General features: G+C 43.5%; 1 protein-coding gene across 1 annotated transcript in view; it reads right to left on the bottom strand.

Annotated features, from left to right (window-relative positions):
* Positions 1-12018, bottom strand: part of LOC121008604 (glutaminase kidney isoform, mitochondrial-like) — a 1417393-nt gene that overhangs the window by 1234250 nt on the left and 171125 nt on the right. The window contains exon 4 of the mRNA XM_040441254.1: positions 4056-4185. Coding sequence (XP_040297188.1) covers positions 4056-4185 — 130 coding nt within the window. The remainder of the gene's footprint in view (positions 1-4055; positions 4186-12018) is intronic.

Below are 12018 nucleotides of genomic sequence, written 5' to 3'. Positions count from 1 at the left end.
CCAGTGTCAGGCAGTACTGGAGTGGGGACGTCCTCTACCAGACCCCACTCTACTGTATGGCCATGACACTTAACTGTTTTGAGGCCATTCGGAAATGCCTGCATTACATAGGCCTCCCACTGCCTGAGTGATCTCACTATGGAGGTATGTGGGAGCTTGGCTGTAAGTTGTATCTTAGCACCTCTCAGACCATTGTTCACACTCCGTAGGTAGCTTAGTGGTAGGAACCCATGCCACGCTGAGATACCTTGACGGTGGTGCAAAAGGGCTCTGATGTGTTCCTGACTGGAATACATTGGCTGAAGTCTCAGTTCTTAACATCAGCTTGAGGGATTAGCCAGTGTTGTCAGTTGCATATCATTGTGGTGCACCTTTCGCAGTGATTTATGTATTTTTATATTTGCATCCACACATTATCCCATCTTGTGTAGGATGCCATTGTGGTGCATGTGGTCCGCTGCCGACATCCTCCATTGTAGGCATTTTTGCTGGGGATTGCAGTTAGCAACTGATCACATGCGGAGGAATTGCTTTCCCGGTTATAAACACGCTACAGTGTTTGGGGTTTTTGAGCATTTCCTCCCATGGCCACTTTATTTCAGTTATTTTTCTAGAGCTAAGACCCAGTCTAAAACCTTCCCGGACACCTGATGTACCTGTGTGCCAAATTTTGTGATTGCAAATGTGACAGTGCAGATTCCTTTAGCAGACATACATACACACATACATTCAGCTTTATATATTAGATATTGAGATGTTCTGTCACAAAGGGTTAAACTGTTTTTCTAGCTGTGTGACTGGTAATATCACGTTCACTTTGTGCCAGTCATCTAATAACCCTTATCTCTAAATTACTGAGAGCTCATAAACAAATATTTAAGCAACATTCTTATCAGCAAGATAAACACTCATTATAGCTCAGTTCTTAATAGGTCAGAGAGCAGAGATAAGAAGTCTGTCTGCACCCCAGATGACGGAAAAGACAGAAAATCCACAGGCTGCCACTGCAGCATGTCAGCTCTTTACAGAAAAAAGGATTCCATATTTTTAACAAAGACCAAATAAAAAATTACACTGCTCAAAAAAATAAAGGGAACACTTAAACAACACAATGTAACTCCAAGTCAATCACACTTCTGTGAAATCAAACTGTCCACTTAGGAAGCAACACTGAGTGACAATCAATTTCACATGCTGTTGTGCAAATGGGATAAACAACAGGTGGAAATTATAGGCAATTAGCAAGACACCCCCAATAAAGGAGTGGTTCTGCAGGTGGTGACCACAGACCACTTCTCAGCTCCTATGCTTCCTGGCTGATGTTTTGGTCACTTTTGAATGCTTTCACTCTAGTGGTAGCATGAGACGGAGTCTACAACCCACACAAGTGGCTCAGGTAGTGCAGCTTATCCAGGATGGCACATCAATGCGAGCTGTGGCAAGAAGGTTTGCTGTGTCTGTCAACGTAGTGTCCAGAGCATGGAGGCGCTACCAGGAGACAGGCCAGTACATCAGGAGACGTGGAGGAGGCCGTAGGAGGGCAACAACCCAGCAGCAGAACCGCTACCTCCGCCTTTGTGCAAGGAGGAACAGGAGGAGCACTGCCAGAGCCCTGCAAAATGACCTCCAGCAGGCCACAAATATGCATGTGTCTGCTCAAACGGTCAGAAACAGACTCCATGAGGGTGATATGAGGGCCCGACGTCCACAGGTGGGGGTTGTGCTTACAGCCCAACACCGTGCAGGACGTTTGGCATTTGCCAGAGAACACCAAGATTGGCAAATTCGCCACTGGCGCCCTGTGCTCTTCACAGATGAAAGCAGGTTCACACTGAGCACATGTGACAGACGTGACAGAGTCTGGAGACGCCGTGGAGAACGTTCTGCTGCCTGCAACATCCTCCAGCATGACCGGTTTGGCATTGGGTCAGTAATGGTGTGGGGTGGCATTTCTTTGGAGGGCCGCACAGCCCTCCATGTGCTCGCCAGAGGTAGCCTGACTGCCATTAGGTACCGAGATGAGATCCTCAGACCCCTTGTGAGACCATATGCTGGTGCGGTTGGCCCTGCGTTCCTCCTAATGCAAGACAATGCTAGACCTCAATTGGCTGGAGTGTGTCAGCAGTTCCTGCAAGACGAAGGCATTGATGCTATGGACTGGCCCGCCCGTTCCCCAGACCTGAATCCAATTGAGCACATCTGGGACATCATGTCTCGCTCTATCCACCAACGTGACGTTGGTGGATAGAGCGAGACATGATGTCCCAGATGTGCTCAATTGTATTCAGGTCTGGGGAACGGGCGGGCCAGTCCATAGCATCACCACAGACTGTCCAGGAGTTGGCAGATGCTTTAGTCCAGGTCTGGGAGGAGATCCCTCCAGGTCATCAGGAGCATGCACAGGTGTTGTAGGGAGGTCATACAGGCACGTGGAGGCCACATACACTACTGAGCCTCATTTTGACTTGTTTTAAGGACATTACATCAAAGTTGGATAAGCCTGTAGTGTGTTTTTCCACTTTAATTTTGAGTGTGACTCCAAATCCAGACCTCCATGGGTTGAAAAATTTGATTTTTATTTTTTTATTTTTGTGTGATTTTGTTGTCAGCACATTCAACTATGTAAAGAACAAAAGTATTTCAGAAGAATATTTAATTAACTCAGATCTAGGATGTGTTATTTTTGTGTTCCCTTTATTTTTTTGAGCAGTGTATTTTAGCTTAAAATGAGTACAATGCAATAATAATAAAAAATTGTCCCCAAAGGTGTACTTAGCCTTTAAAGCAGTGCTGCCCTCCATTAGCCGAAATGAGAGATTTGACAATATACTCTTGAAATTCTAAGAATTTCCCTCTATTAGCAGCATTTTTGTATTCAACAAATATTACAGCCCAATTTGGGTGAGAAGCAGAATCATTTTTTATACCATGCCCTGGATTTTCTTAGGGTTTCCGTAGGGTTGCAATACCTTACTGGACAGATCCAACACACCCATAAAGTTATTATAGTCCTGGATAGCTAAAGGCTTCTTGGCTCGCTCTGTCAGCATTTATAGAGGAAATTACTTGTAAGGACAAGTAGCAAATTATTGCTGCATACTGCACTGCTGTCCCCTACTGATGCACCTTGGCCTATGAATGTTTCAGGCAGGTCCCGATTTTGTATGGTGACAGTTTAACTATATCACATATATGTATGTCAGGATGCCTTAAAGGGGTTGTCTCGCTTCGGCAAGTGGCATTTATCATGTAGAGAAAGCTTATACAAGCCACCTACTAATGTTATTATCCATATTGCTTCCTTTTCTAGGAAGATTCATTTTTTCATCACATTATACACTTCTCGTTTCCACGGTTATGACCGTCCGCAATTGTGGTCCGCATCCATTCCGCAATTGTGCGGAACGGGTGTGGACCCATTCATTCTCTATGGGGACGGAATAGATGCGAACAGCACACAGAGTGCTGTCCGCATCCGCATTTCCGGAGCGCTTCACCGATCTTCCGGTCCGCGGCTCTGGAAAAAAATAGAACTTGTCCTATTCAATTGCGGACAAGAATAGGAATTTCTATAGGGGCGCCGGCCGGGTGTATTGCGGATCCGCAATACACTACGGACATGTGAATGGACCCTAAGGCTCCATTCACACGTCCGTAATAATGGGTCCGCGTCCGTTCCGCAAATTGCGGAACGGGTGCGGACCCATTGATTCTCTATGGGGACGGAATGGATGCTATGTGCTCTCCGCATTCGCATTTTCAGAGCTCACCGCCAATCTTCCAGTCCACGGCTCCGGAGAAAATAAATAGAACATGTCCTATTCTTGTCTGCAATCGCGGACAAGAATAGGCATTTCTATGGTGGTGCCGGCCGGGTGCATTGCAGATCCGCAATACACTACGGACGTGTGAAAGGACCCTAAATGCACTTCCTGACATAAATTTACATAATTTTGCACGGGGTTAAAAATGATCATTAGCAGCATATTCTGTAAATGAACCAACTCCAACTCTATATGATAAATTAAAAAAATTAGCAAAATAAGATTCAGTACCTTTCCACCTGATAATTTCTTTGCACTTTCAAACAGTTCATCGATGTGCGATGTAAATGACATAAAATCTGGTATCATAAATTTTCTTCGAAATGCCTGTGTTAGTAACACAATATTGCTCTGAACACACCTATGATAAAATAAAATATTTTAGATGAAAAGCAATTTTAGAAAACAGTAAAACAGTAAGCACGTCCAAATAAAGACATTCATTTTGTGCTAAGGCTCTCTTTAGCTATCCTAGGCACTGTTCAAACAGACGTTGTTTCAAAAGGTTTAAAAACGTGAAATCAAAAGATTTGAGAATGAATACGCTTACGCAGGCTAATTGAATAAATATATTTACTAAGTATGATTAAACATAAGATAACACAGACAAATCACATACAGAATAATAAATACTAAATATTCATTACTGGCCTTCAATACAATATGGTGGGGGACTCTGAGTCTTTATGCTATATCACATGGCTGTCTACCACGTTATAGCACATGACTGACACCCCAGGGGGTACAAGGGCAAATCAATACTTACATCCTACCTAGAATGAAGTCTTCAATGGAGTGCCCATGAATGTTTGTGTGTAACAGTGTTTACACCTTTAGGCGCCTTGCAGACGAGCATTCCTCTCGCAGCGAGACCGCATCGCAGCGCCTGACCTCCCAGCACTGATGGGATTCACTTAGCATTATATCGATTTATGATGCTATGTAACCCTTACAGTTCTGGAATGCATTGGATAACACTGGCAGCCTTACATAGCATCATAAATCAATATAATGCTATGTGACCCCAGGCAGCGCTGGGAGGTCAGGCCGGGAGCTGCTTTGAGGACTCGCTGCGGGAGGAATGCTAGTCTGCAAGGGGCCTTAAGAGACCTTCAGTGTGCATGTCTTTGAGATCACTGTGATCTTGTCAACACAATGAGGGATGGGTACTTATTAGCTCTAATCCACTACATTACAAAGGCACATCATTACACAAAAAGGTAATATATAAGGGACAGAATAAAAGGGAACTGTCATGCTTCGGTGTGGGAGGGAAGGGGGAAACAGGGAATCAGACCTGAGAACTAGGGAAGGAAGATGTACACCTCCTATTGAAAAACCCTAACAGAAATCCTGACTGACTACCAGTATGAACAGACCCCAAAGGTAGGTGAGTTCATACACAGGAATACCTAGAATCCTATCAAGCCCTATAGGACCCTGGTACTAATGGCAGGGTCGAGACTACCTGTTCCTCCAAAAGGAAGGACGAACAGGAGTCTACTTCAGGCCTAATACAAACAATAGGGAAATGCAACACACAGAACCCAAACAAAATGGGAAAGGAAAGATTTAACTTCAAATAGACTATGGAAGCACCAGGAACTCAGCCGAGATCCAACCACAAACAATCCACAGGCACAAAAGCTATAAACCGCAAAGCATAGTGGAAGAAGCAACTATAAATAAGGAAGGTTAAATGACCACATAAGCAACACCTGGAGGCAAGGGGTGTGGCCATTACAAGAAACAACACAGACACCTATTGATCCACAAGGAAAACCAGACAAAAATCAGATGAAACCACGTGTTCCCAGTCTCACAGATCTCCTGCCACTCATTGTCGCCGGGACGTCCGTATGTCTCGGTACATCTGTGACAGAAACATAAATAAAAGGGGAGATAACCAATCAGTACTTAAAAAATACCCTTACAATACAGAAGTCATTTTCAATGCATCCAGGATGGATAATAGATTACTAAGTAAAAGGTCTTGACACCTGTAATAACTATTGTTTTCAGACACCAATTCAAGTCTATAAATGTGCGAAATTACAGACTCACACAGACAACATTCATATGGATCCACTGCTAAGCGATTCAGAAAAATACAGAGAGCTGGTAGAGCATCAAGGTAAAGAGCCCTTAAGAGCCATTTCTTCACTGATAGAGCCAAATTGTGACATCAGAAATATCTGAACATCACTGGATGTTGACAGGAGGATTACCAAGGTGCAAGGCCCGAGCCGAGGGACACAAACACGATGTATCGGATTAAATCACTAAGGAGCTCCTCCCACATCATTAGGAGAAAGCATTCACCTTGAAGAGAGTCTAGTGCAGCCATAGCTGTTAAATTATGCCACTGTCATCCCGATAGAGCTAATGTTAACGCAAGTGCTCCCTTTACCAATCAGAGCCCTGTGACCAGATGTCCCCATTACCAAATACTGCCACTTGACCCAGATAGAGCTGAACATGTTCCAGGACCAGTTTTGCCAAGAGATCAAGAGGGAATTAAAAAAGGATTCAACCCCGCCCTCGGGTGCTCCAACTTGCTCATCTGCATATAAATACATACAGACAAAAGGAAGGTATCATTTTAATAAGCATTATAAGCCATAGAGGACAGCACCTTCCTCATTCATCCCTTCGCAGACAGCCACCAGAGAGAGGGAGCTGTCTGAGGCACTGTCATGCTGCAGAGCCACAGCGGATAGCATCCCTTTCATTAATCCCTTTACAGGAAGCCTTGCAGGCTCCCTACAAGGAAATAAATGAGGAGTGCACTGTACGTTGTGGCTCTTTAGCATGATGCGCAGCAGGAAGTCCCTTCTCTCTGGAAACTGTCCTGCAGCAAAGAGAAGAAATACTGTAGCAGAGAGAATTGCTGGGTTCCCACTAGGCAGACATAATTAAAAGGGGAGTGCATAAAATGGTGGAAACCCTACAACATTAGTACAGTTCTGACTCTAGGAAAGCTCAGAACAATGAATAAACTGTCAGGCGCAAAAGACCAATGCAAATTGCAGATGCGTTGAGGAAATTCTTTTATTATAGGTTATGCATAAAAAACAACATGTTTTGGAGACCTAAAATCCCCTTCATCGCGCTACAAATTCATACATAAAAGGCAAGAGAATAGAAACACATTTACATACACAAAAAAGGCGCCACTGGAGGGAGGAGGGCGGACTAGGGTGCCACCTCTGGACATGCATGACACTAGAAATATGTGTATTTTCAATAAAACCATGTAAATAAAGGAATTGTATAGTTATATAAACACAACTGGCAAAAGAGATTCATAATATTATTATTAGTAGTAGTAGCTAAAATTTACCGGTGTGCTGGTAGGTCACGTGTTCACAGTCATGATCACATGACCGAGCCGGTTGTCAAGGGGATCCAATGCGAGCCTTGCAGCTGCTGTAGAAGCTTTGCTGGCTGTGAGATCAATGGGTCACGTGACCGAGTTATGTGACGAGCTGTCAAGAAGAAGCGAAGCAGAGGTCTCTGCCAATTGGGAGCAATAGAAATAAGCAATACGGACTAAATAAGATGAAGGGTGAAAGAGAAAACCTGTGTAGATTGTCCAGAGGTGTTCACAAAATAATAGTACTGTGGCCAGTGAGCAAAAATTACATATACAAAAACTAATTATGCATATAGCTGTGTATACAAAAATGCAAATATGTAAAAAAAATATATATATACGGTAATAATATACACTGCTCAAAAAAATAAAGGGAACACTTAAACAACACAATGTAACTCCAAGTCAATCAAACTTCTGTGAAATCAAACTGTCCACTTAGGAAGCAACACTGAGTGACAATCAATTTCACATGCTGTTGTGCAAATGGGATAGACAACAGGTGGAAATTATAGGCAATTAGCAAGACACCCCCAATAAAGGAGTGGTTCTGCAGGTGGTGACCTGACCACTTCTCAGTTCCTATGCTTCCTGGCTGATGTTTTGGTCACTTTTGAATGCTGGCGGTGCTTTCACTCTAGTGGTAGCATGAGACGGAGTCTACAACCCACACAAGTGGCTCAGGTAGTGAAGCTTATCCAGGATGGCACATCAATGCGAGCTGTGGCAAGAAGGTTTGCTGTGTCTGTCAGCGTAGTGTCCAGAGCATGGAGGCGCTACCAGGAGACAGGCCAGTACATCAGGAGACGTGGAGGAGGCCGTAGGAGGGCAACAACCCAGCAGCAGGACCGCTATCTCCGCCTTTGTGCAAGGAGGAACAGGAGGAGCACTGCCAGAGCCCTGCAAAATGATCTCCAGCAGGCCACAAATGTGCATGTGTCTGCTCAAACAGTCAGAAACAGACTCCATGAGGGTGATATGAGGGCCCGACGTCCACAGGTGGGGGTTGTGCTTACAGCCCAACACCGTGCAGGACGTTTGGCATTTGCCAGAAAACACCAAGATTGGCAAATTCTCCACTGGCGCCCTGTGCTCTTCACAGATGAAAGCAGGTTCACACTGAGCACATGTGACAGACGTGACAGAGTCTGGAGGCGCCGTGGAGAACGTTCTGCTGCCTGCAACATTCTCCAGCATGACCGGTTTGGCATTAGGTCAGTAATGGTGTGGGGTGGCATTTCTTTGGAGGGCCGCACAGCCCTCCATGTGCTCGCCAGAGGTAGCCTGACTGCCATTAGGTACCGAGATGAGATCCTCAGACCCCTTGTGAGACCATATGCTGGTGCGGTTGGCCCTGGGTTCCTCCTAATGCAAGACAATGCTAGACCTCATGTGGCTGGAGTGTGTCAGCAGTTCCTGCAAGGCGAAGGCATTGATGCTATGGACTGGCCCGCCCGTTCCCCAGACCTGAATCCAATTGAGCACATCTGGGACATCACGTCTCGCTCTATCCACCAACGTCACGTTGCACCACAGACTGTCCAGGAGTTGGCAGATGCTTTAGTCCAGGTCTGGGAGGAGATCCCTCAGGAGACCGTCCGCCACCTCATCAGGAGCATGCACAGGCGTTGTAGGGAGGTCATACAGGCACGTGGAGGCCACACACACTACTGAGCCTCATTTTGACTTGTTTTAAGGACATTACATCAAAGTTGGATCAGCCTGTAGTGTTTTTTTCCACTTTAATTTTGAGGGCGAGTCCAAATCCAGACCTCCATGGGTTAAAAAATTTGATTTCCATTTCTTTCTTTTGTGTGATTTTGTTGTCAGCACATTCAACTATGTAAAGAACAAAGTATTTCAGAAGAATATTTAATTAATTCAGATCTAGGATGTGTTATTTTTGTGTTCCCTTTATTTTTTTGAGCAGTGTATATAGATCCAAAAGATGGCAGGGCAGCACTCCTCACTTCAAGTGATGCAAATGATTCAGGTGCCAGAGTTTTTCCATGGGTCCTGGGGTCCAAACACAATCCAAATAAATGTAACGCAGCACTCCATAGATAAAAAGTGAAAAATTACAAAATGTATTCAACACATGTTGATACAGGCAACGTTTCAGCTCTCTCACAGAGCCATTATCAAGCCAAGTGAAACACATAATAAAGTGACTGTGCATATATAGAAACATTTAATATATAATCAGTGCTAATTTCCTGTTTAACCCCTTAACGACCCAGGACGAGACTGCTCGTCCTAAATCGCAGGCACTTAGCGCTAAAGGACGAGCGTTCTCGTCCTGCAGTCGTTCCTCCCCCCCACGTGGGGTCCCGCGATCAGCAGCAGAGATCCGGCAGTTACTGACCGCCGGATCCCTGCTGCATCCACCAGCATCGGCAATAACGCTGCATATGGGAGGTTTGCATCCACCAGCATCGGCGATGACCGCGGCATATGGGAGGTTTGCGCTCCCTCACCTCATACATCGGGTCCTCGCACTGCTGTGGCGGGGACTCAAGGGTTGCCATGGCAGCCCCAAGCCATTCCAAGACTTTGGGCCTGGCATGTACGGAGGCCTAGGATGCCCAGCCCCCAGGCTGGTTCTCCTAGGCAACTGTTAGCGTCTTACAGTGTAAGACACTAATAGTTCAATACAGCACAATACAGATGTATCGTGCTGCATTGAAACAGGGATCAGACCCTGTAATGTTGAAGTCCCAGAGTGGGACAAATAATAAAGTGAAAAAAAAAAAAAGTTAATAAAATAAAAGTTTTACAAAAAAAATTAAAAGTTTCAAGTAAAAAAGAAAAAGAAAAAAAAAAAAGCGTTCTTTTCCCCTAAAAAAGGAAAAAAAATTGTAAAAATAAATAAATAGGGAAAAGACATATAGACATATTAGGTATCATTGCGTCCGTATCGACCAGCTCTATAAACACATCACATGACGTAACCCCTCAGATGAACATCGTAAAAAATAAAAAATAAAAACTGTGCTAAATAAACAATTTTTTTGTCATCTTATATCACAAAAACTACAACAGCAAGCGATCAAAAAGGTGTACACCCACCAAAATAGTACCAATCTAACTGTCACCTCATCCCGCAAAAAATGAGCACCTACCTGAGACAATCGCCTAAAAAATAAAAAAACTATGGCTCAGAATATGGAGACACTAAAACATTAATTTTTTTGTTTTAAAAAAGCTGTTATTGTGTAAAACTTACATAAATAAGTATACATATTAGGTATCGCCGCGTCCGTATCGACCGGCTCTATAAAAATATCACATGACCTGACGGGGGTCAGGTCAACACCGTAAAAAATAAAAAATAAAAACTGTGCTAAATAAAAAAAAATTGTCACCTTACATCACAAAAAGTGTAATAGCAAGCAATCAAAAAGTCATATGCACCCCAAAATAGTGCCAAACAGTCATCTCATCACGCAAAAAATGAGACCCCACCTAAGATAATCGCCCTAAAACTGAAAAAACTATGGCTCTCAGAATATGGAGACACTAAAACATGATTTTTTTTGTTTCAAAAATGAAATCATTGTGTAAAACTTACATAAATAAAAAAAAAAGTATACATATTAGTTATCGCCGCGTCCGTGACAAGCTGTTCTATAAAAATACCACATGATTTAACCTGTCAGATGAATGTTGTAAATAAAAAAAAACGGTGACAAAACAGCCATTTCTTGTTAACTTGCCTAAAAAAAAGTGTAATATAGAGCAACCAAAAATCATATGTACCCTAAACTAGTACCAACAAAACTTCCACCCATGGGACATGGTGTAAAAAAAAAAAAAAAACTGTTCAGCAAAATCTGCCTTCCAAAAACCGTATGGCATTCCTTTTCTTCTGCGCCCTGCCGTATGCCCGTACAGCAGTTTACGACCACATATGGGGTGTTTCTGTAAACTACAGAATCAGGCCCATAAATATTGAGTTTTGTTTGGCTGTTAACCATTGCTTTCTAACTGGATGAAAAATATTAAAATGGAAAATCTGCCCAAAAAGTGAAATTTTGAAATTGTATCTGTATTTTCCATTAATTCTTGTGGAAGGGTTAACGACGTTTGTAAAATCAGTTTTGAATACCTTGAGAGGTGTAGTTTCTAGAATGGGGTCATTTTTGGGTGGTTTCTATTATGTAAGCTTCACAAAGTGACTTCAGACCTGAACTGGTCCTTAAAAAGTTGTTTTTTGTTTTGTCATCTCAGAATGGCCTTGATCAAAGCATTTTAAAGTTATCACCACATAAAGTGACACTAGTCAGATTTGCAAAAAAATGGCCTGGTCCTGAAGGTGAAAATGAGCCCGGTCCTTAAGGGGTTAATTCTATACTGGTGCATATAAAAACTCCATACAAAACAATTCATTCTCTTGTGACAATTCATAGTGCAGCCACCATCGGATCCCCTCAGGTATAGTGTATCACATTTCCGTGATTGTCTTCAATTTCATAGTGCTTCATGTACTGTGTACTCATGTTTTCCCAAATAGTGATAGTGATTAAAACATCCATGGCTTGCTCCAACATAATTAACACCTATAAGAAAACCGCAACACAGGAATCCATAAAATTCAGTTACCTTATGCTCTCACGGCACTATATCACAGATGGAGCGTTCCCCCATTTCGGCATGTCTCTCTGTACACTGCACCTGCACTGCCCTCATACCGCCGTGCGTCATCACCCGGTGTTAGAGGCAGGCAAATCTCGTTGCATGCTCTCACAGCGCTACATTAAAGATGGAGCGTTCCCCCAACTCGGCGTGTCTCACTGTTCACTACGCCTGCGCCACTAT

This window comes from Bufo bufo, chromosome 7 (genome assembly GCF_905171765.1).
Source record: "Bufo bufo chromosome 7, aBufBuf1.1, whole genome shotgun sequence".
Classification (NCBI taxonomy): domain Eukaryota; kingdom Metazoa; phylum Chordata; class Amphibia; order Anura; family Bufonidae; genus Bufo; species Bufo bufo.
The sequence above is the reverse complement of the archived record's forward strand: the minus strand, read 5'-3'. Positions and strand labels throughout refer to the sequence as shown.